Genomic DNA, 26,882 nt, shown 5'->3' with positions numbered 1-26,882 from the left:
AAACTCATATAGACCACAGTTTCAGGCATACTAATGACAAGTCTTATAATGCATTGTAACTGGATCATATTGCATTATACTGTACCTTTCAGCATTGAGTGAAGTGTTACCGCAGGGAGAGTACTTTGGCTTGATACACTCTTAAAAATAATGGTTCCAAAAGGGTTCTTTGGCTGTCCCTATAGGAGAGCCCTTTTTGGTTCCAAGAACAATGCTTTTGGGTTCCATGTTAAACCCTCTGTGGAAAGGATTCTGCACGGTTCTAGATATCACCTTTTGTGTAGCTCTGGGACCTTCATTTTAGTTTACAGTGCCTTCAGAAAGTATTCACATCCCTTTACTTTTTCCACATTTTGTGTTACAAAGTGGGATTAAAATGGATTTAATTGTCATGTTTTGTCGACAATCTACATAAAATACTCTGTAATGCCAGTAGAAGAAAAATTCTAACATTTGTAAAAGATAAATGAAAAATAAAACACTATACTGTATCTTGATTAGATAAATATTGAACCCCCTGAGCCAATACATGCAGAAATGGACTCCAATTAAGTTGTAGAAACATCTCAAGGATGATCAATGGCAACAAGATGCACCTGAGCTCAATTTCGAGTCTCATAGAAAATGGTCTATTTACTTATGTAAATAGGGTATTTCTGTTTATTTTTATAAATTTGAAAACAAATCTAAACCTGTTTGCTTTGTCATTATCGGGTATTGTGAGTAGATTGCTGAGGATTTTTTTAAATTTTATCGAATCCATTTTAGAATAAGGCTGAAACGTAACAAAATGTGGAAAAAGTCAAGGGGTCTGACTACTTTATGAAGGCATTGTATCTATCCATTTTTATTTTCTGGATAAACTCTGATTAGTTTTCAGTTCTGATGGATAGACGTGTTGCTTCATGCTGTTGTTTTTGACAGGCATCTCTCCATCGTCATCACATTTGATTCCCTTAGTTGAGCAATGAGCCTACACCCTGAATAGTTAAGCTGTTTAAAAGGACCTGTCTCTGCTGTGCTTTTTCCAAGATTAATTATCTCCGGCAAATATTTCCACCCGCTCTCATAAACATTGAACTTGTTAAGCGAAGATGAGAGTTGAGCAACACACCCAGCTGTATTAGATTAGAAACTCAGTGGCAAGGCCCGGGGCCAACKGCACAAGAAGGTAATTTTGAATTATGAGAAGTATTTATGACAGTTACTGTTGAGGCTAATTTCTAACAGGCTAACTTTCATATTAATGAAGAAGAATGAAGATGATAGTCAGTATTTTAGTCAATTTCTGTATTAAGCCCTAGCTAGACGCTAAAGTATCTTACAGTACCTTGGGTAATGACGAGTATCTTGGCAAAGTATGTCCCATTCACCAAGAACTTAGACTCTCGATCTGGCGTCTTGATAAGTCTTATCTCAGCTGTCTTGTCATCGATGGTCACCCAGTTGTCTGGGTCATAGGCTTTGGCATACCTGGAAAATGCAGTAAGGAATATGGATTAATTTTAAGAAGACAACTTACAGATGCATTAAGAGTCTGAATATGTCAATAACTCGATTCCTCATGAAACAAGAACAGAAAATACCATTATCTTGGCTTTTCACCACTAAATTATTGTAGGCTAACGGTCCTTTGGAGAAAGGATTGTAGACAGATATTTGACATTTGTATCTTAAAGTGTAAATAATTAATTGAAGTTGGAATATTTGTAAAAAGACACTAATGTTTAATCTGTACATGTTACTGTACAAAGCAAAAGTTGGTGTCATATGAAACTTTACTGCTTGCTCTGTAATTGTGTAGTAGTAATTTGATTTCCAAATTACTACTACAGGTAGCCTGTAGTGCTTAGAACGTTGGGCCAGTAACCGGAAGGTTGCTGGATCGAAGGCCGCTGGGCAGGTAGCCTAGTGGTTAGAGCGAACCGGAAGGTTGCTGGATCGAAGGCCGCTGGCAGCGTAGCCTAGTGTTAGCAGAACCGGAAGGTTGCTGGATCGAAGGCCGCTGGGCAGGTAGCCTAGTGGTTAGAGCGAACCGGAAGGTTGCTGGATCGAAGGCCGCTGGGCAGGTAGCCTAGTGGTTAGAGCGAACCGGAAGGTTGCTGGATCGAAGGCCGCTGGGCAGGTAGCCTAGTGGTTAGAGCGAACCGGAAGGTTGCTGGATCGAAGGCCGCTGGGCAGGTAGCCTAGTGGTTAGAGCGAACCGGAAGGTTGCTGGATCAAATCCTCGAGCTGACAAGGTAAAAATCTGTCGTTGTGCCCCTGAACAAGGCAGTTAACCCACTATTCCCTGGTAGGCCGTCATTGTAAATAAGAATTTGTTCTTAACTGACTTGCCTAGTTAAATAAAGGTTCAATTAAAAAAGATACACATTTAAAAACAATTCCTACACACATTTATGAATATTGACAAATATTAACATGAATATTGAAAATATAAAAATTGATTTTGCAAATGTGTCAATATATTGTTGAACATAATATAATCTACAGGCATATCAAAGTGGGATCTCTGCTATTTTTAGTGTTATGACCCAATTTGTAAGCATTTCTAACAGAGTGAACGTGAAAAGGGTTACAAATGGTCGCCCTTTGCTAGTTATTTGCAGGATATGCAATGATACAAGTAAAAGGGGGGATGTGATTGGGTACACTGCCAACTATGCCTACTTTTCCAATATCTCTGTATAAAATGGGCCATAACGTTAAAACTAACAGTGATCCCACTCTGGAACTTTGATATGGCCATAGAGTATTATGTTAAACAATGTATAGAAACATTTGCCAAATCAAAATGTTATATTTTCAATATTCTTAAATGTATGTAAGAAATATGTAATTGAAATCAAAATACTACACCAACTTTAGCTTTGTAACACCTACAACATGGAGTCTCAAAGAGGCCTGGGTAAGGCCGAAATGTCATATTTAAATTAATTATTTCTCAGTTATGCTTTAAGATGCAAATGTCAAATATATGTCAACAATCTTTCCTACAAAGGACCCGTCTATGGATTACATTTAGTGAAAATCCTCAAAAACATGGTCTTTTTTTGTTTTACTTTTGTGAGGATTCACCCTCTTATGTTTTTGGCATCTTAGCTATTATATTACTGTTGATCACCAGAATGATAATTTGACCCGTTTATGGTCGTTTCCTTGGTCAGCCCACTAACCTGACGTCCTCAGCAGGCTCCCCTGTATCTCCGTCCACAGCAGGGTACGAGGCGATCACTCCATCCTTCGGCATTTTGTTGGGATCCTCAGAGACAGTCACAGGCTTGGTGCTGGGCTTAAATGCTGGACCTTCCGGCATGTTGTTAACTGCAATCGAAATCGGGTAGTTCTTCCCCCCTTTAGGCTTTGGCTTTGGTTTCGGCTTCCCATTGGGATCAGGCTTAACCCCAGGCCCAACTCCTCCTGGTTTAACCCCAGCCCCAATACCTACCCCGGGCCCAGCTCCAGCTCCAGCATCTACATTCACATCCACCCCTGCATTCACCCCCACATCTCCCCCAACATCCACTCCTACATTAACACCAACTCCAGCCCCTGCCCCTGCCCCAGCTCCAGCTCCAGTTCCAGCTCCCGGCCCTCCCCCCTCCCCAGCATAAACATCCACATCCATCGCTACAGCATTCCCTACAACAAAAGGAGCTACGTTCTCAATGACTATTCCAAGTTCAAATTTCTGGACTTCCTCGAAATCTACTGCCTGTGGGTTTGAGATGAGGAAAAAATAGAGTAAACTCTTAGACATACTGCATCAATAGGCATCTACAGAACTGAGTTTGACAACTCAAACCATATGTGAAAATACAGTCAGATAACATAAGCTCAAAATGTCCAAACAACATTGAGTGAGGTCTCAGAGTCCAGTCATACCTTGATCAGCTTCAGAATGCCTTCGTTGGTGTCTTGGTCCGTCTCGATGGAGAAGAGTCCGTCCTCGTTGCCTTGGGCGATGTGAAAGACGGCCCGCCAGTTATCTGTGTGTTCTAGATCTCTGTCCACTGCTTTGATCCTCATCACAATGACATCAGCAATGTTCTCGTCAACTTTCCCTGCATACTGACAGAACAATGGCAGGGATCAGTCTCAACAAATATACAGTATGTTTCTGCCATAGGTAACAGGCTGAGGTCCCTTTATTGTTTAATCCCCCACGTTACAATGGTACAGTACAAATATAAATGACAAGCTATAGTTTGACATCTGATTGTGCTAGCTGAATGGCGGCCAGATACAGTTCTATAGAAAGTCTAGACCCCGTTGAACTTTTTTCACATTTTGTTGCGTTACAAAGTGGGATTGAAATATATTTAATTGTAATTTTTTGTCATTGATCTAAACAAAATACTCATGTCAAACTGAAAATAAAATTCTACAAATGTTTACAAATGTAATAACTAAAATATAGTCTGTGCATAAGTATTCACCCCCTTTGTTTAGGCAAGCCTAAATTAGTTCAGAAGTAAAATTTGCAGTGGTGTAAAGTACTTAAGTAAAAATTCTTGAAAGTACTACTTAAGTCGTTTTTTGGGGGTATCTGTACTTTACTTTACTATTTATATTTTTTACAACTTTTACTTACAAAATATTGTACTTTATACATTTTCCCTGACAACCCAGAGTACTCGTTACATTTTGAATGCTTACCAGGACAGGAAAATTGTCAAATTCACACACTTATCAAGAGAACACTTAGTCATCCCTACTGCCTCTGGGCAGGTGGACTCACTAAACACAAATGCATCTTTTGTAAATAATATCAGAGTGTTGGAGTGTGCCCCTGGCTGTCTGTAAATAATATCAGAGTGTTGTAGTGTGCCCCTGGCTGTCCGTCAATTTTTAAAACAAGAAAATGGTGCCATCTGCTTTGGTTAATATAAGGAATTTTAAATTATTTATACTTTTACTTTTGATCCTTAAGTACATTTTAGCAATTCCATTTACTTTTGATACTTAAGTATATTTAAAACCAAATACTTTTAGACTTTTACTCAAGTAGTATTTTATTGGCTGACTTTCACTTTTACTTGAGTAACTTTCTAGTAACGCATCTATACTTTTACTCAAGTATGATATTTGGGTACTTTTTCCACCACTGAAAAATTTGGCTTAACAAATCACATAACTTACATGGACTCACTCTGTGTGAAATAATAGGAGTTGACATGATATTTGAATGACTACCCCTTCCTCTGTCCCCCATACATACAACATCTGTAAGGTCCCTCAGTCAAGTATTGAATTTCAAGCACAGATTCAACTACGAAGACCAGGGAGATTTCCGAAAGCCTCATAAAGAAGGGCAGTGATTGATAGATGGGTAACAATAACAAATCAGACATTGAATATATGTTTAAGCATGGTCAAGTTAATAATGATACTGTGTATAATCTATTAAACCACCCAGACACATCAAAGATGCTGTCATCCCTCTAAACTGAGCTGCAAGACAGGAAGGAAACTGCTTAGGGATGTCAGGCCATTGGTGATTTTAAAACAGCTACAGAGTTCAATGGCTGAGATGGGAGAAAACTGATGGATGGATCAACAACATTGTAGTGACCACAATAATGACCTAAATGACAGAGTGAAAAGAAGAATACAAAATACAAATATTCCAAAACATGCATCTGTGTGCAACAAGGCACTAAAGTAATAATACCAACAAAAAAAAAAATGCAAAGCCTTATGTTTGATGCAAATCCAACACAACACATCACTGAGTAACTGCCTCCTTATTTTCAAGCATGGTGGTGGCTGCATCATGGTATGGGTATGCTTGACATCTGGAGAGTTTTTCAGGATGAAATGGAATGGAGCTAAGCACAGGTAAAATCCTAGAGGAAAGCCTACTTTAGTCTGCTTTACACCAGACACTGGGAGAGGAATTCACCTTTCAGCAGAACAATAACCTAGCCAAATCTACACGGGAATTGCTTACCAAGAAGACAGAAAGTTCCTTAGTGGCCAAGTTACATTTTTGACTTATCTGCTTGAAAATCTATGGCAAGACATGAAAATGTACCATATTGCACAATACAGGTTGCAACACTCTTATAAGACTTACCCAAGAACACTCAAAGCTGTAATCGCTGCCAATGGTGTTTCTATCATGTATTGACTCATTGTGGTGAATACTTAGGTAATCAAAATATATTAGTTTTATTTTCCATTAATTTTCTTCCACTATTGACATGTATTTTGTGTAGATTGTTGACAAAAAAATACAAATAAATCAATTTGAATCCCACTTTGTAACGCAACAAAATATTTTTAGAAGTTCAAGGGGGTGTCGACTTTCTATAGGCACTGTATGTATTTGAAGGATAACCTCAGTAAAATTAGAAAATGTATTATAAACATGTATTATTCATCATTAATATCATTCCCAGATTGTGACCCACTGGCATGGAAAACACAGCGTGTAAAAAAATCTCAGGAAAGGTTGAAACCTAGGCTGTATCTTTTACCTGCCCCTTCTCCAGTGTGGGGATGTTGTCATTGATGTCCAGGACCTTTATTTCCACAGTTCCTGTTCCCGTGTTGCCTCCAGCTGCCCCGCCCATATCTGCCCCTTGGACGATTATAGTGTACGAATCGTGAGTCTAGAAAAGATAGAGCAAAGAGACTTTTATATACTGGTATTTCACATCAGACCTTGGTTCACTTCGTATTTTAGCTGCTTTTGATTGAGCTTGCCTGGTATACACTTGACTCTTCTGGCTACCAAATAGTCTGAAAATACCATACAGACCACAGGAGGTTTATGGCACCTTAATTAGGGAGAACGAGCTCGTGGTAATGACTGGAGTGTCATCAGTGGAATGGTATCAAATACATCAAACACATGGTTTCCAGATGCCATTCCATTTGCTCCGTTCCGGCCATTATTATGAGCCGTTCTCCCCTCAGCAGCCTCCACTGATACAGACAGTTTGTAGGGCTGTCAAGGCCTCATCAAGTGTACCTCTCTGTCCAGTGTGGCATCCTTGACGAAGAGTTTCCCTGTATTCTCATCGATGGTGAACATGGCTCCGGACCCTGCTGGTTTCTGGCTGAGGATCTTGTAATGGATCTTAGAGTTGATGCTCCCCTCCTGATCGTCATCTTTCCCAATGATCTGCATGATTTCTGTGCCTGATGTTTCACAGGGCAGGGGGCAATGGGAGAGGACATTGTGAGACATGTTATTCCAAAGGCAAGAGGCAGCCTCTATGTGTTTCTGGATTTGTTAAACAGTGTGTGGTACATCGGATGATGTCCAATCTGATTGTGCAGCACCAATGAGAAGAGGGTATCTGTCTTATGAGGGCATTTGGCGGCACGTAGTCTAGCAGTTTGAGTGTTGGGCTAGTAACTGAAAGGTTGCTGGTTAAAATACCCGAGCCGACAAGGTGTAAAATGTCAATGTGCTCTTGAGCAAGGCACTTAACTCTAATCTTCTCCAGGGGTCCTGTACTACTATGGCTGACCCTGTAAAACAACACATTTCACTGCACTTATCAGGTGTATGTGACAATTAAAAAAATGTCATGTACCTGCTTTGCTGGACTCTGCGATGGACCCAGAGTGCAGCTCAAAGTAAGGTGAGTTATCGTTCAGATCAACGACATGAATCTGCAGAGGAATATTTGCTTCCGCCAAGGTCCCGTTTCTGTACCTGGCCACTCCAGTCAACTGGGACAGGGGAAAAAAAAAATACAAAATATATATATGGGTTATATTGTTTCAGTTACATATTAACAAACACCTTATAAGCTGCAGTCATAACTGTCATCTAATTCTTATAGATGACAACTTCATAACGTCAAGGAGACTCACGTTGTACATGGGGCATTTCTCCCGGTCCAGGATGCCAGTGATGCGTACAAAGCCATTCTCGGGGTTGACAATAAAGAGGTTAAAGGGGGGTTTGTCAGCCCCCTTCCCTGCCAGGTAATACTCCACCTTCGCCTCTTTGTCCTTATCAGAGCGGATCTGAACAAACAAATTACATTCAAACATAGGGAAACAGAGACAAAGGGATAATCATACCTAAATATAACTTGTGGAGTTCCTCAATGATCCATACATTTAAAAATGTACATTAATGATGTTCTGTTTCTATTATGGCCTGACGTCTTAAAAACATGTTTGTTACATGCCTAAATTAATTATTTCTAATGACATGTATTTCATCAAATTATATGTATCTATGTTGTCAGTATAGTTGTTTATCATGGGTTAAAATTACATAGGACTCAAACCACTTCTGCCAGGATGGAGTGACTCACGATTTAAGGATTATGCCCAACTGCTTATTTGCATCCAAATAAGCATCACAACAATCAACTTCTATGTCTCTCTAGATGAAACAGGCTGGTAACCTGAATCTCTGCCTCCTTTTCTCACATGAACCAAGTGAACACAATGCCAAGACTTATGCTCATCAGCCTTGCCTACCAATGCCATTCTGGCAACCATGTGTTAGAAACCTGATCCTGGTTTCATTCCTCCAAGCGTTTAGTTTCTCATGCCATCCACAGAACAGACCTGAGTTTTAAATAGTGATGATGAGCCTGCCTGGGGTGCCAGACGGGTGGGGTTAGTTTGCACTTTTGGGACTATTAAATTGATTCCATTGTGCCAGCCAGGCAAGCTCAATCAAGTACAGCTAAAAAAAAAAAAAATGTGCTGGGGCGAACAGTGGCGCAGTTTCACTTTATGCGGATTTCAGCTTATTTCAGTAGTCATTATGATTAGTCAGGTTTTGCTTGGTGTCTTAGTTTAGCAGACCTTGGCAATGTACTCTCTTTGTGTGTAGTCGGTATTCTCGTAGATTTTGGCAGGAGGCAGGATCCATTCTCTCTTCTGTCTCCTGAGATTCTTTCTTCGCATCTCTGCTTCTGCGTCAGCACTGATAACCTGGAATATCAAAAGAGCACATTCAGAGTTACAGGTAACCTTATCCAGTTAACGTCTGTGTACACTATAAAAAAGAAGAAGAGTTGATTCAACATACAATTGTAAGGCAACCAGCTGCAATAGAATTGTGAGTTTGCTGAACATTTTGGACTATATAGCTGAACCAACATATATTCTCAAGTTTAATTGTATGTTCACTCAACTTTTGAATTTTAGATAGAGTGAACATACAAGTCAACTTTACAATTTATTCTACCTTATTTGCGTATTTCACAGTGTAATATCAAACTCTATATGACAATACATTACATATATCATGTGACCTTTCTTTGAGGGCCTAGTTTTACACCCTGCGCAGTGGTCTGTTTACAGGCTGCATTAAGCCTGCAGGTAGTGATGTTATGTTTGATACCGGAGTTCTGAGGCATGTGTTGCAAAATGTGAGATCTCACTGATTTCGCAGTGGTTCCGGTGCTTTCATCAATTCCAAACTGCTTTCAAACACCGACCTCTACTGGACACAGTACTTACAAATACACTATATACATAATTATGTGGACACCCCTTCAAATTAGTGGATAAGGTTATTCAGCCACACTCGTTGCTGACAAGTGTATAAAATAGAGCACACTGCCATCCAATCTTCATAGACAAACATTGGCAGTAGAATGGCCTTACTAAATATCTCAGTGACTTTTAATGTAGCACCGTCATAGGATGCTACCTTTCCAACAAGTCAGTTTGTCAAATGTCTGCCCTGCTAGAGCTGCCCCGGTCAACTGTAAGTGCTGTTATTGTGAAGTAGAAACGTGTAGGAGCAAAACATTTTTTTTGTTCTCGGTTGCAACACTCACTATCAAGTTCCAAACTACCTCTGGATGCAACGTTAGCACAATAACTGTTCGTCAGGAGCTTCATGAAATTGGTTTCCATGGCCAATCAGCTGCACACAAGCCTAAGATCACCATGTGCAATTCCAAGCATCGGCTGGAGTGGTGTAAAGTTTGCTGCCATTGGTCTCTGGAGCAGTGGAAACATGTTCTCTAGAGTGATGAATCACTCTTCACCATCTGGCAGTCCGGCGGACAAATCTGGATTTTGCGGATGCCTGGAGAACACTACCTGCCCCAATGCATAATGCCAACAGTAAAGCTTGGTGGAGGAGGAATAATGGTCTGGGCTGTATTTCATGGTTTGGACTAGGCCCTTTAGTTCCAGTGAAGGGAAATCTTAACGCTACAGCATACAATGACATTCTAGATGATTCGTGCTGCCAACTTTGTGGTAAAATGTTTGGGAAGGCCCTTTTCTGTTTGTTTCAGCATGACAATGACCCCATTCAGAAAGCGAGATCCATACAGAAATGGTTTGTCGACATCGCTATGGAAGAACTTGACTGGCCTGAAAAGAGCCCTGACATCAACCCCTTCAAACACCTTCAGGATTAATTGGAACACTGACTATGAGCCAGGCCTAATCGTCTAACATCAGTGCCCGAGCTAACTAATGCTTTTGTTGCTAAATGAAAGCAAGTTCCAACATCTAGTGGAAAGCCTTCCCAGAAGACTGGAGGCTGTTATAGCAGCAAAGGGGGGACCAACTCCATGTTAATGACCATGATTTTGGAATGAGATGTTCGACCAGCAGGTGTTCACATATTTTTGGTTGTGTAGTTAGGACTAGGATGTAGTTTCACCTGACTGATAGCTTAGCAGGTAAAGTATGGAACTATGGAACATTCAGGGTATGAGGTTTGAATCCTGTTAAAGTTACAATATTTAGAACATTTTTTATGTTGTTCAAATAATGAACTGTAGTGAATGGGCGGAGAAGCATAGGGCAAAGTTCTATTAACCAATTAAATTAAATTCCCCAAAATGATAGGCTATTATAGACTGGAAATAAATATTGTTTCATGCATTTGCCTATTTTCATATATAATAAGAGTTCTGATATTCTCCATATAGGCCTCCCCCTTATTATAAATAACGTAGAGTCCCTTATATTTCAAAAGGTCTCAAGCTAGGCTATATGATAACACTGGTAATAGGTCGGTTGTTGTAGCCTATTAATTGCGAGACACATCAGAGCATAAATCATAATAATATAACTAGTTTTTTTGTTTCACTGGACTGATGGTCATGTCTCAGCTGAATGATGGAGATCGTGCGAGTAGAAGTTGAGAAGCGTGTTTCATGATTTCTAAAAGTGTTGAATAAAAACGCCATTGTAGTGCTGATCATTGTCTTTAAGGCCCTCAATTAGATCAATGCAATCAGTGATTGATATTGTAATGAAACAGCAGGGAGCAGGTCTCGAACACTCGACCTTCTAGCCCGAGGTCCGGCGCGCTATCGACTGTGCCGCAAAAGCATGCTCGTGCGGCAGAGTCTATTTCCGCGCTTATAAACCCAGGGTCGTTACACTATAAAGGGGGACTGAAGGCCCTTCATGGCAAAATCACTGATGTCAAATAACTTGGCAAATGCTCCAACACCCTCTTATATACTCGATCTCTTGAAAAAATTGAACAGTGAGCTTTGTTCGGCCATTTTACTTGTTTTTTTGCTAACCAAGTTGGCTAGTGAGTCTTAGTTCGCTTGCTAACGGTGAGAAGCCTACACAGTGTAGCCTAGTCTACACAGCGATAGCTACTGTTTACTGCACATGGTATCAGTGCGAAGTGACACATGCCAGAACGCGCCCATTATTTTGAAAGTGATAATCTCCTTGTATTTTTATTTTTTATTTTTACATATTCTTTTTATAGTCCCCCCCGGTAAATAATCAAGCATAATTCAAATTCATTACATAGGCTTACATTAAATAAAATCTAGTGCTGTACATAAACTATATGTAAGATGTCCTTGAGTGTCCTGAAAGGCATCTGCCAAATAAAATGTATTATTATAATGGTCAATACTGTATATATCCCTTTCGTTTCCCACCCCCTCCCTACTGCTTGCTATGAATTCCATATGATGGTGTATGCATGTTTAGGCTTGGACTGAAATACAGTAGGTGCCGATACTCATTTTGGGTAGCATATTTAGGTGCAGGAACTCTGTTATTTTGAGCTAATACTCTATTCATAGGTTGCACCTCCGTCACATCATGCCATTGTTATGAACGTTCTCAAGCTCTCTATCGGCGGCACCATAGTGGTGCCCTAAAGTGGTGATAAACCCAGTCATTCTGGACAGAGGCTAACTACTGTTTAGTCTAAATTAAACTATAGTGCCTGGAAATACGTTGACGTTGCTAAAGTAGTCAAATATTTAGTAGGAAACAACTTTGCCAGCATTATCATGTCGTCAAATGTACTTTAGACAGATGGCAATGTTATTAGCCAGAAAAGTTCGTCAGAAATAGCTAGCAATGCTAATGCTAGCTAGCTAAACATCTGGTGGCCTCCCCTCAATTTTAGCTAGATAGCTAACGTTATACTGCATCTAAAGTCATTCAGGTGACAACAACATTTTTTGCCTCCTTTTTTTTGTTGCCTCATTGTATTTCCAAGCCACAGTAATGCAGTTTTGATTAAATCTTTATCAGCGCTCATTGACGATGCATTGAGTAGAATGCTCAGTCGGCCATCAGTCCAAAACGCACGTTCAAAACAATATTGTGACTAAACATGCAACCCATGTTGATGATTCGTTACTAGAGAAATGAGACCAAGTCAAGACGCTGGACAGGGTGGATCGCTATTTAGTAAGACAGTTTATTCAATGTAAAGATATCTGAGCAAAGCGTGCACGGACTCATTCATTTAGCTCAGAAGGAACTAGCCGACAGGAGTCCCGAGACATGGAGTGCATTTACATTTTATACATTAAATGACGTAGGTAGATTCTGGCAGTTCGTACTCCTGACTGGTCGCTGTGAGTGGAGGGCGATCCCCTTCAGGCTGATATCAATGTTCCATTGGTTCTTAGTAGTGTTCTTTGTCCTTGGAACCCAGCCCCGACAGAGGGGTGTGAGTGTGTATGTGTGTGCGTTCGTGTGTATGTGTGTGCGTTCGTGCAGTGGCATTCTTGTGTGTTTCTGCAGTCATGAGATAAGAGGAGACAGTAACCAGCAGTTGTTGTCTTAGGGCCAGGGGTTCCCTGCCTGGAGGAATGTTGAGCAATTACCCTATTCTGGCAGTTTAGTTTTATTGCTCTTTTATAACACTGGGTATCCTGTTCGTGCCTCAGCAATTTTGTGCTTTAGAAATGGGGTGTGTTGAACAACAGACCATGCTTATAAAAGAAGTAGTTATAACAAGTTTTAACTGTGTATTGTTATAAATCAAAAATATCATTTATTACACCCATGAATAGGAGGTGCAGGAACTAAAGCAGAAGAACATACATTTGTAAGTTTACTCAACAAGCTTGATCAAAAAAGCTACATTTCTTGTACTTCCGAAGTCCACCCAACTCGCTGATTTAAGAAATTGGTTAAGTAGGCTTTTTTATAGTGTAGCCTCACATTATGTAATTTTATGTGTTTACTTCAGTGGTCCTCAACGTGCAAAAGAGCATCTAATTTCAAATTGTTATGCAATTATGTTTTCTTATAAACTAGAACTTCAACCATACACCCTATACAATTTAGTGCAGAAGAACTCCAATGAAGGCATCCTGCCCTGAATAGTGCATAATATCATGCCACACTGAGTGTACAAAACATTAGGAACACCTGCTCTTTCTTTGATATAGACTGACCAGGAGAAAGCTAGGATCCCTTATTGATGTCCTACTGGCTATGTCACCCATATGTAATGCGCTATATTTCATATACTGTAGAACACCTGCAGAGAGTCCTGAATTATGGGATATCTATGGTGTCACCACTGGAGAGTTATGGAGACAGACACTGGTTAAATAAAATAAAAAGGTTAAATTAAATAAAAAACCTACTGCAAAGGCCAATTGTTCAACAGAGTGAGCTGCTGTTTCTTTGCAACTACCATCCACTTACTTGTACATTATGTACTCAGACTATACACTGAACCCCTCAGGCCATGTTGTTATACAACAGGTTATCTGACTAGTTTCCCACAAGGAATAGAAAATAGAGCACCATAACATACTTCTCTGCAACATAGGAATGATCTTGACGACAACATTCTTCAAGGAAAATGTTCGTCCATTGTTGTCTTTGTCGATTTCATTTGATTATAGGGCTTCCTCAGGCAGTTTTACTAAGCCTTTGATAACACTTTATTTTACGGTACTGTTTCCACTGATATTTAAGTCGCAGGAAAGTGTGTGGTGTCAATAAGTACTTCCTTAAACATACAATCATTCAACTCAATTGGTTATCACCTACACTTTAATACCAAACACTGCATAGTGAGGATTTTTTATGAATCCCAAAGAATCGAACAAGTGAGCCATATGTTATTGTTGTATGATTAGTACTGATGTGATGTCCACGTAAACATCTGGAATGTTTTGTTCTGAAAATGAAAGTGCAACTTTGTCATCCTCTAACAATGACAATCATCATTGAGATGCCTAACCAGACAAGAAACATTTAGAGAGAGAGCAAGAGCCAGGGAGAGAAAAAGAGAAAGAGAGAGAGAGGGAAATATGGAGGGAGGGAGGGAGAACGAGAGGGCGACAGAGAGGGAAATATGTAGGGAGAGAGGGAGGGAGGGAGAGAGAACAAAAGAGAGATGGAGAGAGAACAAAAGAGAGAGATGGAGAGAGAGTGAGAACGAGAGAGAGAGGGGGAGAGAGAGAGAACAAGAAAGAGATGGTAATAAAGAGGGAGGGAGAGAACAAGAGAGGGGGGAAATAGAGAGAGAGAGGGAGAGAAAAAGACGAAGAGAACGTGAGAGAGAGAGCCCAGCTAGCAAAGTGGATCTGGGCCAATTCCGGCTGAGAGTTGGGGCACTCAGCTGAGAGTCAGACTCTGCCAACGTCATGTGGCCCCAGTCTAGGCCGCTGTCATGTGGCCCGAGTCTAGGCCGTCTTCGGCAGTATTACTTATGGCTTGGATTTGGGGATTGAGCTCGGGCCGATTCCGGTGTGAGTTATCTGGCCCAAATGTATTACTTGTCGCTCGGGCCGATTGGGGCTACTCTCTGGCAGATGATTGCACAGATTGCAATTGCGCTGCTTTATATAATTAACATTTCATTATTTATTTTTCCATATTTTCTCATTGTTTCTGTGATCAAAAAATACAATTAACATTTAAATTAAATTCTTTAAGAGTCCTGTTTTAAGTAGTATTTTATTATTTCGATACTTTGTGCAAGGCAACTGATAGACATTAAAAACTTTGTGGCTGGAGCCTCCCAAGTGGCGCAGCGGTCTAAGACACTGCATCGCAGTGCAAACTGCGCTACTACAGATGCTAGTTCGAGACCTGTGCTGGCTGTGACCYGGAGACCCATGAGGCAACGCACAATTGGCCCAGCGTCGCCCGATTTAGGGGAGGGTTTGGCCGGCCGGAATGTCCTTGTCCCATGTTTTTTGTGGATGGATATAATTTGTATGTATAAAATGTATAATAGTAATATTTAAAATGACTAAATCGGGTAATTTTGTAATCATTAATTTAAATTTGCATCGGGGCCCTTCTGGGGGATTCTGGTAAGATGCCGGCAAAGTCGGTTGAGTTCCGGTAGACAGAAACGGACCGATGTACTTGGGCCGATTCTGGGCAGTCATTCATTTTGATTTCGTGCCTAGTCCGAAACCCGATTCCGGGCCAATTCAATCAGTTCCGGCCCCCCGGAAGAGAGCTGCTTCTGAGCAAATTCCTCATTGCTAGCTGGGAGAGGTTTGAGAGAGAGAGAGAGAGAGAGGGAGAGAGAAAGATAACACGAGAAAGAGACAGCGAGACGGAAATTGAGAGAGAGAGAGAGAGACTGTTGGCACAGAAATAAGGCGGACTATGGCTACAGACGGGTTGCGTCTGTTTTCTGTCTGATCAGATAAAGATATACTCTCATCCATCACACCATATACAAAAGATGTGATAGGTCTGCACTCAAACATATATTGCATAAAGCTTACTTTCTTTTAAAATGTAGTTTTCACTGCATCAGGGATAGTGTAACTTACACCGACATTTCAGTTTTGCAGCCTTCTTCAGTGTGTAGGTACAAAACCTTGTATATAGATAGACCAGAGAAGCCACATCCCTGATTGTCAGATGAGTGGCAACCCCAATTAGAAGCACCTGCTGCTCATCGGTTGATGACCTGTGTTCCCTACAAATGCTGCTTTGAATTAAAAAGATTTGTACCTGCACGCTGAAAAGTCTGCAATGCCTAAACATCTGTGTATGCTATCCCTGATGTAGTGAAAAAAATATTAAGTAAGCTTTATGTTACATCTTTTTGAGTGTGGACCGATTAGACATTTTGTTTGTCTAAATTTGTGAGTTTTACGCACCAGCCAAGCTTCTGGGAGAGCGCAAAGGTCCCCTTTTGATTGTATGGCAGGGTTCCTCAACTGGCGGCAAGCGGGCTGAAATTGCCCCTTGGGTGATTTTATTTACCCCCCCAAGTTTTCTTAGAAAATTGTTTTAATATTTTTAATGTTGGACTGTAAAAACACCAGATTTTTTWAAATGTATTTTGGAAATCTGTATCAAAGTATTCCCACGCATAATAGAGAGATATATGTTATCGTATACAAATGTAAGCAAGGTTTGAAATTAAGTCAATTTGCAGACCTTCCGCTCAATAAAAAAATCTGCCAGCGGCTGAATCTAGTTGATGATTCCTGGTGTATGGTATGTATTCTATAGCCTATATGCTGTGTTTGAACATGTACATAATGCATGTCCTGGATTGTGGCCTGTCTCCCTTTCTAGAGAGGAACATTTTGTCCCCTATAGCGTCCACACCTCTCTGTTAGCTGGGGAGAAAGTTAGAGCGTCGATCACAGGGGTTTATTGCTTGAGGGAAATAGATCTGTCTTTTCCTGCCTTTACATTTTTATTTTGTACAAAGCAAATGACAATCATACTGTATGTTTTCAACCTGAGGCACATGAGACTACATGAACAGTACATGGTATTGCAATGAGGCGGTATTGGGCCAGTAACTTGAAGGACGCTAGTTTGAATCCCTGACCCAGTAAATTGGAAAAATCTAAAGTTCTGCCCTTGAGCAAGGCATTTAACCTTCAACAACTGCTCCCCAGGAGCCAATGGTGTTGATTAAGGTGGCCCCCCGCACCTCTCTGATTCAGAGGGGTTGGGTTAAATGTGGAAGACGCATTTTGTTTGAAAGCATTCAGTTGTGCGACTGACTAGGTATCCCCTTTCCCAACAAGTGAGTGTATGTTCTGTTGATTTTTAGTGACCTATATTATTTGCATTGCATGTCAAACAAAAGTATCTCTGTTGGAAGTACTTTACAGGTATGTGAATGAGCGGTTGCATTTTTCAGCTTCTCCCTCTCTCTCTGTTTTGGATTGTGCTGTTCCTGGAATGGGTTAAGGTCGGTTGAGAGGCACCTGGAACAAGTTATGATTTTAATTGTGCCCATGGGGCTTTTCTTGCTTTTTTTTCACGTTTACCTGTATACAATGAGTGTACAAAACATTAGGAACACCTGCTCTTTCCATGGCATAGACTGGCCAGGTGAATCCAGATGAGAGCTATGATCCCTTACTGATGTCCCACTGGCTATGTCAGCCATATGTAAATGCACTATATTTCATATAGAACACCTGCAGAGAGTCCTGAATTATGGGATCTGGGTTATGGGTTCCATACCATCCCGGGGTGTTATGGAGACAGACACTGTGTACCTACTGCAAAGGCTGATATTTCAACAGAGTGAGCTGCTGTTTCTTTGCAACTACCATCCACTTACTTGTACTTTATGTACTCAGACTATACACTGAACCCCTCAGGCCATGTTGTTATACAACAGGTTATCTGACAAGGTCACCTGTTAAATCCACTTCAATCAGTGTAGATGAAGGGGAGGAGACAAATTTAGGAAGGATGTTTAAGCCTAGAGACAATTGAGATATGGAAGGGCTTGAGTGTGTCAAGAACTGCAACGCTTCTGGGTTTTTATCCCTCAACAGTTTCCTGTGTGTATCAAGAATGGTCCACCACCCAAAGGACATACAGCCAACTTCACACAATTGTGGGAAGCATTGGAGTCAACATGGGCCAGCATCCCTGTGGAACGCTTTCGAAACATTGTAGAGTCCATGCCCAGACGAATTGAGGCTGTTCTGAGGGCAAAGCTCAATATTAGGAAGGTGTTCCTAATGTTTTGTACACTCAGTGTAAACAGCACTTATAAGATTACAATGGTTAATGGGTTAAGGCAATAATAAAGACCAAGATGCAACAAAGACCAAAGTAAAATACCACTTAGCCTCTTTATGACTCACAACACACAGCACTGACTAGAAGAATGAAACCACACTGAAGAATCATGCATAGTATATTGTTTCACTGCATAAATCACTCATAATGATGGTCATTGTGCTTGTCTGCATGGAATGAATGGGCTTCTGCAATAACTTGTTTGTCAACATAATTGCACAAGCAACTTTGGAATTAGAAAAAGAGAATGTTCTCTGACACTAATTTCTTACAGCTATAGAGCAGGGATCATCAACTACATTCAGCCGCGGGACAATTTCTTCCTGAGCGGATGGTCGGGAGGGCCGGAACATAATTATACATTATTTCTAAACTGCAAATTGACCGCAAGAAGCCCAAACAGATATAATGTTTGACTAAAACATAATCACTTCAAACCTTGCTTACATTTGTTTACAATCACGTGTCTCTCTATTATGTGTGAGAATACTTGGGAACAGATTTCTTAAATTAAAATCACTTGGAGCTGATTTCCGTGATATTTTCAGTCTTTTGTGTCACAAAAAAATTGTTTCCTTTAGTATTTTTGTATTTTTTTTTAAGATTGGGGGGGCCAAATAAAACCACCCACGGGCCGCAGGTTGGGGAACCCTGCTAAAGAGGCATCAACAGTGTTTAAAGATGTGCTTCCAGCTTTGCGGCACAAGAGCAAATAGGTGTTTTTATAAAGCACATTTAATAAGGCACACGCCTAATTAAGACTAATACAAGATAGCAGATTGCAATCAAATGACCTAACCTGAAGCATAAAATATCTACTTGCAACAACAGGCTCTCCTTCAACATTTTATATTGACATTTCAATATAAATGATAATATTTCAATAAAGCGCCAAGGGTACTCACCAGTGCCACGATCAGCAGAAGCAGCAGGCAGACTGCTGCATGCCTGACCCTAGCCCTAGCCATGACAGTGTTATAGAGTCTGCACCATACAGACAGTTAATGTACAGTACAGTCCCCCTCTCTCTTTAGTCTTACTCTCTCCCTCAGAATGTAGAATTTAGGCTTGAGAATTCATGAGGGGGGTGTTAAATATGAGGGGAGGGAGGTGTCTTACGTACTTTCTCCTCAGGGACACTGGACACCTACAGCATGTCCTATGTCAACAACCATTACCCCCCCACCACACCTCCCCCCATCCCGACCACACCCCTCTCTGCTACACCCTCCCATATTCCCCCTCACACTCTTTTTTTTCTCTCTTCCATTCTCCCTCCCTCTCTCTATAAGCTGACTCCCCTTACCCCTTCTCCCCCTCTCTTCCTCTGGGTGAATATTTTTGAAAGGTGTGTTCCTGTGTGGTGCTGACACAGGGAGCTGGCAGGCTGGTATACTTTATAGTACCTTCCAGCCAGGGCAGTCGCAGTAACATTGTTAAACTGGCTCTGCCTGTCTTAGGTTGTGACCCAAATGGCACCTTATTCCCTATATAGTGCATTACTTTTGATCTGAGCCGTATGGACCCTGGTCATAAGTAGTGCACTACATAGGAAGAAAGGTGCACTTTGTGACACAGACTCACTCTCAGTTGATAAAACATCAACAAAGGAAAACAGAGTCATCAACGTCAGCTTGTCTGATAAGCCAGCTCTGAATTACAGCTTGGCTCAGTCCCAAATTGCACCCTATTCCCTATAAAGTGCTCTACTTTTGATGGACCCTGGTAAAAAGTAGTACACTATATAGGGAATAGTTTGCCATTTAGGACACATACCTGTCTTGAGTCTGATGGGGTTGTTGTGTAAAAACCAGTGAGAATTAGTAGAGCGTTATTTGCAGCATGTGTGGAATTATTCAAACCCTAGTACCATATGAAAAAAAAGTTGATTACTGGGGGAAGTATGGTTGCTAAGCACGTATGACTGCTTATAATGTTAAGAGGGAAAGTTATTTTGGGGGTAAATATTTTGAAATGGGTGTAGAAATACAATGACCATACCTGTGAAATGTTTTTATTTTGTTTAACAAGTCACATAATAAGTTGCATGGACTCACTCTGTGTGTTCAACATAAATTTTTTTAAGACTACCTCATCCCTGTACCTCACACATACATTTATATGTAAGGTCCCGCAGTTGAACAGTGCATTTCAAACAAAGATTCAACCAGAAAGACCAGGGATGATTCCAAATACCTCACAAAGATGGGCACCTATTAGTAGATGGGTAAATATATAAAAAACAGACATTGAATATCCCTTTGAGCATGGTGAAGTTATTAATTACACTTTGGATGGTGTATCATCAATACACCCAGTCACTACAAAGTCACAGGTGTCCTTCCCTAACTCAGTTGCCGGAGAGGAAGGAAACCGCTCAGTGATTTCACCATGAGGCCAATGGTGACTTTAAAACAGTTACAGAGTTTAATGGCTGTGATAGGAGAAAACTGAGGATGGAGCAACAACATTGGAGTTACTCCACAATACTAACCTAAATGACATAGTGAAAAGATGGAAGCCTGTACGGAATTAAAATATTCCAAAACATGCATCCTGTTTGCAATAAGGCACTAAAGTAAAACAGCAAAAATTGTTGCAAAAAAATTAACTTTATGTCTTGAATACAAAGGGTTATGTTTGGGGAAAATCCAACACAACACATCCCTGAGTACCACTCTTCATATTTTCAAGCATGGTGGTGGCTGCATCATGTTATGGATATGCTTGTCATCGGCAAGGACTAGGGAGTTTATTTAGSGGAATAAAAATAAACAGAATAGAGCTAAGCACAAGCAAAACCTGAAAAGAAAAGTCTGCTTTCCAACAGACACTGGGAGACAAATTCACCTTTCAGCAGGACAATTAACTAAAACAGACTTACCAAGACCACATTGAATGTTCCTGGGTGGCCTAGTTACAGTTTTAACTTATATTGGCTTTCAAATCTATTGCAAGACTTGAAAATGGCTGTCTCACAATAATCAACAACAAACTTGATAGAGCTTGAAGAATTTTTTCAAGTGTAAATATTGTACAATCCAGGTATGCAAAGCTCTTAGAGACTTACCCAGAAAGATTCACAAATGTAATCGCTGCCAAAGTTAATTATAACATGTATTGACTCAGGGGTGTGAATACTTATGTAAATTAGATATTTTTGTATTTCATTTTCAATAGGTTTTCACTTTGTGATTATGTGGTATTGTGCGTACATCGGTGAGAAAAAAATGCTTAAACAAACGCAAAAATGCAGCTAATTTGCTGTTATTCAGGCTGCAGAGGTTGGCTATCTAGCAAGCAAGGGATAATGCTGGCAACGGAACATAAAGAACGAATGACTGGGTCACGTCTATAGATAAAGAACAAAAATAATTAACAACTGGGTCGCGTCCCTGGCTATAGAACAAAGTGGAAAGATGAGAAAGTATGAATTCACTGAACATATTTATTGAAAACATGTCATTTTTACCGGTATACTGTAGATGTGCTTTAGTAATGTACATTACCTTGGATAAATGAACTCCGCGAAGGGACTTGGGTTCGCCTCATCCCACTGAGTCATCCATTATTTCCAAGGTAACGTGCAGAACGTCGGCGTTTATCCATTAAGTATCGTATGTAGTTTCTTGCAATAGCACTCTGTGACTTTAAATAATATTTTTCACAAAACCTTGATTCCTAAAAGATGTGTCTGGAAATGTGTCTAAAATGCTAAATGAATGAGGAATAAGCAGGGTCAGCTATACCATAAGGACTATTATTCATGTCCTCATTACATGTAGTGCAACAAGACCACTCATGGTCTGGAATGTTTTCTACTTTTGATAGATTTAAACAAACAATATTGGAATCACCGTGGTCACAACCATAAACTGTCAACTCCATCTGCCTGATAGATTAAAATAGAGTATTCATTTTGGTTCAAATATGTTTTTTAGAGTCATAAAGCAACTGAGGAAAAACTAAATTGCTACTGTGTATACAACTTAAATGAAAAAGAAAAATGATTTTTTTGTCAACTCGTAAAACAATCTCCTATATATTTTTGTCTAACGACAACTCCGTCAGAGTGTTAGAAGATCTGATAGAATGGTTATGTTTTTACTGGGGATGTTCAAGTGAATGATTTTCCATATTTTACAAATGTTTGTATTTAACTTTTATTTTTAGAGGCAAAAATATGTCTGTTTTGAGTATCTGTCAACTCCATCAGTGGCTGTTAGCTAAGCCCCTTAAGATAGATAAAAATAAAAATAAATCAATATTCTGAAAACATAGTGTAATCACATTTCTGCAAAATACAGTACCAGTCAAAAGTTTGGACACCTACTCATTCAAGAGTTTTTCTTTATTTTTACTATTTTCTACATTGTAGAATAATAGTGAAGACATCAAAACTATGAAATAACACATGGAATCATGTAGTAACCGAAAAAGTGTTAAACAAATCAAAATATATTTTTGATTTTAGATTCTTCAAAGTAGTCACCCTTTGCCTTGATGACAGCTTTGCACACTGGCATTCTCTCAACCAGCTTCATGACGAATGTCACGTGTGCTCCCTCTCTGGCCTCTAGGTCACCAGGCTGCTCATTATGGCGCACACCTGTCACCATCGTTACGCGCACCTGTGTGTCATCAGACACGGAATGGAAATGGTTCACCTGGACTCCATCACCTCCCTGATTATCTTCCCTATATATGTCACTCCCTTTGGTTCCTTCCCCAGGTGTTATTGTTTCTGTTTCTTGTCTGCGTTGTTCGTATTTCTTGTGTTGGGTTTATTTATTAAAACTTGCTTCTCAGCGGACATCGTTACAGAATAACACCTCATCTAAGGGAAGCATCAGGGAGTGTTTTAATTTTTTTCACAGCTGGAATGACGTCGGGCCCGGGAGCAGCTACAGGCTTTCATGCCTCAGCCAGATCGCCAGGCTCCCCTGCCTCCGCCGGCTTGTCAGGCTCTCATGCCTCAGCCGGATTGCCAGGCTCCCCTGCCTCAGCCAGCTCCCCTGCTTCAGCCAGCTCGTCAGGCTTTCATGCCTTCATCGGATCACCAGGCTCTCCTGCGTCCACCGGCTCGTCAGACTTTCGTGCCTCAGCCGGATCGCCAGGCTCCCCTGCCTCAGCCAGCTCCCCTGCTTCAGCCAGCTCGTCAGGCTTTCATGCCTTCATCGGATCACCAGGCTCCCCTGCGGCCACCAGCTCGTCAGGCTTTCGTGACTCAGCCGGATCGCCAGGCTCACCTGCCTCAGCCGGTCTGTCAGGTTCCCGTGTCCCAGCCGGCCACGCCGGGGAGGGGGTACCGTCAGGTATTGTTGGGTGGTCCTTTGCATTGGGTGATGTAAGTTTCCTTTAACCATCAGTCTTCCAGATAGATGACACAGGAACATTGGTATAAAACTGTTTAGTAATAAAATGTAATTGCAGACAGAGATTCACATACAGAATAACTCAGTAGTCTATAGTAAAGATCTGTGGGGTGAAACAGGAGACAAAGCTCCTTATACTAGTGGGTGTGGACAACCTACCGTCAATCATACCTTAACATTGTTGCATTGGATTAGATACAAAGTATCTAAAATGAGAAACATGTCTAGACTGTGGTTTCTCACTTTACTATCTCGGCCATGAGCCTGTGTGACTATCAGCATGTGCAGACAATTCTCAGCCTGAGAACTGAAGCAGTATATCCATTTACCCAGTACTTTTCCATCGTGCGTTGCAAGCATACAAAGGTTATCATATATATATATATATATATTAGTAATCATGGCAATGGGGTAGCCCCACACCTGACCCCCAGAGTAACCCCCAACAGTATGCTCTCTCTCCGACGCTCTAGGTCGCCATGCTCCTGCGTCTCAGCTGGATTGACAGGTTTCCCGCGCCTCTGCAGAGGTGTCTACTCCTGATCCCTGGGATCGTCATTTTGGTCGGTGTCCTGGAGCTTGCTCGTTGGGCAGGGGGTACTGTCACGTGTGCTCCCTCTCCGGCCTCTAGGTCACCAGGCTGCTCATTATGGCGCACACCTGTCACCATCGTTACGTGCACCTGCGCATCATCAGACTCACCTGGACTCCATCACTTCCCTGATTACCTTCCCTATACATGTCACTCCCTTTGGTTCCTTCCCCAGGCGTTATAGTTTCATTTTCATCTCTGTGCATTGTTCGTTATTTTTGTTTTATGTCGGGTTTATTTATTAAAACTCCCTCCCTGAACTTGCTTCCCAACTCTCAGCGCACATCGTTACAACAAATGCTTTTCCAACAGTATTAAAGGAGTTCTCAAATATGCTGAGCACTTGTTGGCTGCTTTTCCTTTACTCTGTGGTCCAACTCATCCCAAACCATCTCAATTGGGTTGAGGTCGGGTGATTGTGAAGGTCAGGTCATCTGATGCAGCACTTCATCACTCTTCTTCTTGGTCAAATAGCCCTTGCACAGCCTGGAGGTGTGTTGGGTCATTGTCCTGTTGAAAAAKAAATGATAGTCCCACTAAGTGCAAACCAGATTTGATGGTGTATCTCTGCAGAATGCAGTGGTAGCCATGCTGGTTAAGTGTGCCTTGAATTCTAAATAAATCAGTGTCACCAGCAAAGCACCATCATACCTCCTCCACGGTGGGAACCACACATGCGGAGATCATCCGTTCACCTACTTTGCGTCACAAAGACACTGCGGTTGGAACCTAAAATCTGGACTCATCAGACCAAAGGACAGATTTCCACCAGTCTAATGTCCATTGCTTGTATTTCTTGGCCCAAGCAAGTGTATTCTTCTTATTGGTGTCCTTTTGTAGTGGTTTCTTTGTAGCAACTCGACCATGAAGGCCTAATTCACGCAGTATCTTCTGAACAGTTGATGTTGAGATGTGTCTGTTACTTGAACTTTGAAGCATTTATTTGTGCTGCAATTCCTGAGGCTGGTAACTCTACTGAACCTATCCTCTGCAGCAGAGGTAACTCTGGGCGGTTGATGGTTTTTGCGACTGCACTTGAATAATATGGACTTGGTATTTTACCAAGTCGGGCTATCTTCTGTTTACCACCCCTACCTTGTCATAACACAACTGATTGGCTCAAATAGATTAAGAAGGAAAGAAATTCCAAAAATTAATTTAACAAGGCACACCTGTTAATTGAAATGCATTCCAGGTAACTACCTTACGAAGCTGGGTGAGAGAATGCCAAGAGTGTGTAAAGCCGTCATCAAGGCAAAGGGTGGCTGCTTTGAATAATCTCAAATATATATATATTTTTTTGGTTACTACATGATTCCATATGTTATTTCCTAGTTTTGATGTCCTCACTATTTTGCAATGTAGAAAATAGTAAAAGTAAAGAACCCTTGAATGTGTACGTGTGTCCAACCTTTTGACCGGTACTGTATGCTGAAACTCATATCTATTGTTTATTTTTGTTGTATTATTGTCTGTGCCGTATGGGTCCTGGTCAAAAGTTGTGCACTATATAGCTAATGGGGTGCCTTTTGGGACGCAGACCTAAATGTCTCCTAAATTGCTGAGACAGAACAATGTGAAAGGATTTAGCACTGTTGTGTCCCTGGGTAACAATCTGTTCACCGATCAGCTGTCTCTCCACCAGTGTCACACTTCCTAGCCTGCTTCTCTTGCTTGACCCTCAACGCACATGTACTGCTACCCCTCTGTGCAGGAGTTGGACCAATACTTACTGCACCCAAAGAAACTGGACTACTTAGAGAGATGGGACTTAGTTGTTGGATTTGCCACCATAAAAAGGCCACCGCAAACCTCTCCCTCCACGAGACCTCTGTGTACTCCAGATCTCACCTGCTCTGACATCATCCCTAACCTCACCTGCTGTGACATCACCTGTTCACACCCCACATGTCCACATTTCACCTGTTCACTTGACAGCATGATTTTCTGATGCCCTTAGAGTGTCCCCCAATGGAAACATGGAAATGGTTCAGCCCAGCTCCACCCCCTACCAGCACCCGTTGGCTTAGTTCCCCACCTCCACCCCCCCCATGAGGACCATGTTCCTCCTCTGCTGGTCACCAGTCTCTGCCCCCCACCGTGGTTCTCCTCTACATGGACCATCCTTTCCCCTCTTCCCAAGGTTGTGTGAGGGAAGGTGAATGTGCCATTGTGTAACCCATTGTGTAGTCCTACCCCATGTGTGTTGTGCTCTGAGTGTCCCGTGAGCATGCCACCACGAGGGGTCCCGTTGACCATTATCATGCCCTGTATGTTGGGAACCTGTTGCTCCACTACATAGTGCATCTGCTGCATCATAGGCTGCATGGTGTTGTAGTACATAGGGTGCTGCCGCAGTAGGACGGTCTGATTAGGGGGAGAATGATTGACATTAGAGACAGGTCTGGTTAGTGTGGATTGGGTGATGTTGACAGAGCTGGAAGATGATTGGTTGATGTTGACATTACTGACAGGTGATTGTGCGAGGTTGACATTGCGAGTGGTGACAGGGATCTCTCTTTTGATGTTGATGTTAGGACGTGGTGGTGATGCTGGTTACTCGATGATGGGATCCACTTTGGGCTTGGGAGAAGAGATCTCTGCCAGGGTCTTGAACGTTGGCCCCAGGTCATTGAGGAACTGGAGGTCATTGTCAGATTCCAGGAGGCTGCAGCACTGAGCCCACAGGAGAGCCC

At 41.4% G+C, this 26,882-nt stretch overlaps 2 protein-coding genes across 5 annotated transcripts in view; one reads left to right on the top strand and one right to left on the bottom strand.

Moving 5' to 3' along the window:
• Positions 1-19,291, bottom strand: part of si:ch73-74h11.1 (desmoglein-2.1) — a 28,230-nt gene extending 8,939 nt beyond the window's left edge. For all 4 annotated transcript variants that reach the window (XM_070447654.1, XM_070447655.1, XM_070447656.1 and 1 more), the window contains exons 1-9: positions 19,125-19,291; positions 8,788-8,916; positions 7,834-7,989; positions 7,551-7,689; positions 6,980-7,149; positions 6,483-6,617; positions 3,886-4,071; positions 3,177-3,715; positions 1,331-1,473 (exon numbers count right to left, since the gene is read on the bottom strand). In XM_070447654.1, the coding sequence (XP_070303755.1) occupies positions 1,331-1,473; positions 3,177-3,715; positions 3,886-4,071; positions 6,483-6,617; positions 6,980-7,149; positions 7,551-7,689; positions 7,834-7,989; positions 8,788-8,916; positions 19,125-19,187 (1,660 nt within the window). In that variant the 5' untranslated portion in view covers positions 19,188-19,291. The remainder of the gene's footprint in view (positions 1-1,330; positions 1,474-3,176; positions 3,716-3,885; positions 4,072-6,482; positions 6,618-6,979; positions 7,150-7,550; positions 7,690-7,833; positions 7,990-8,787; positions 8,917-19,124) is intronic.
• A 3,512-nt stretch (positions 19,292-22,803) lies between these two features.
• On the top strand, positions 22,804-24,525 carry LOC139028994 (collagen alpha-1(I) chain-like). The gene is made up of 2 exons (XM_070447723.1): positions 22,804-23,534; positions 24,068-24,525. The coding sequence occupies exons 1-2, from the start codon at positions 23,102-23,104 to the stop codon at positions 24,097-24,099; spliced, it is 465 nt and encodes a 154-aa protein (XP_070303824.1). The 5' UTR covers positions 22,804-23,101; the 3' UTR covers positions 24,100-24,525.
• Positions 24,526-26,882: the final 2,357 nt, after the last annotated feature.

This window comes from Salvelinus sp. IW2-2015, linkage group LG16 (genome assembly GCF_002910315.2).
Source record: "Salvelinus sp. IW2-2015 linkage group LG16, ASM291031v2, whole genome shotgun sequence".
Classification (NCBI taxonomy): Eukaryota; Metazoa; Chordata; class Actinopteri; order Salmoniformes; family Salmonidae; genus Salvelinus; species Salvelinus sp. IW2-2015.
The sequence above is the reverse complement of the archived record's forward strand: the minus strand, read 5'-3'. Positions and strand labels throughout refer to the sequence as shown.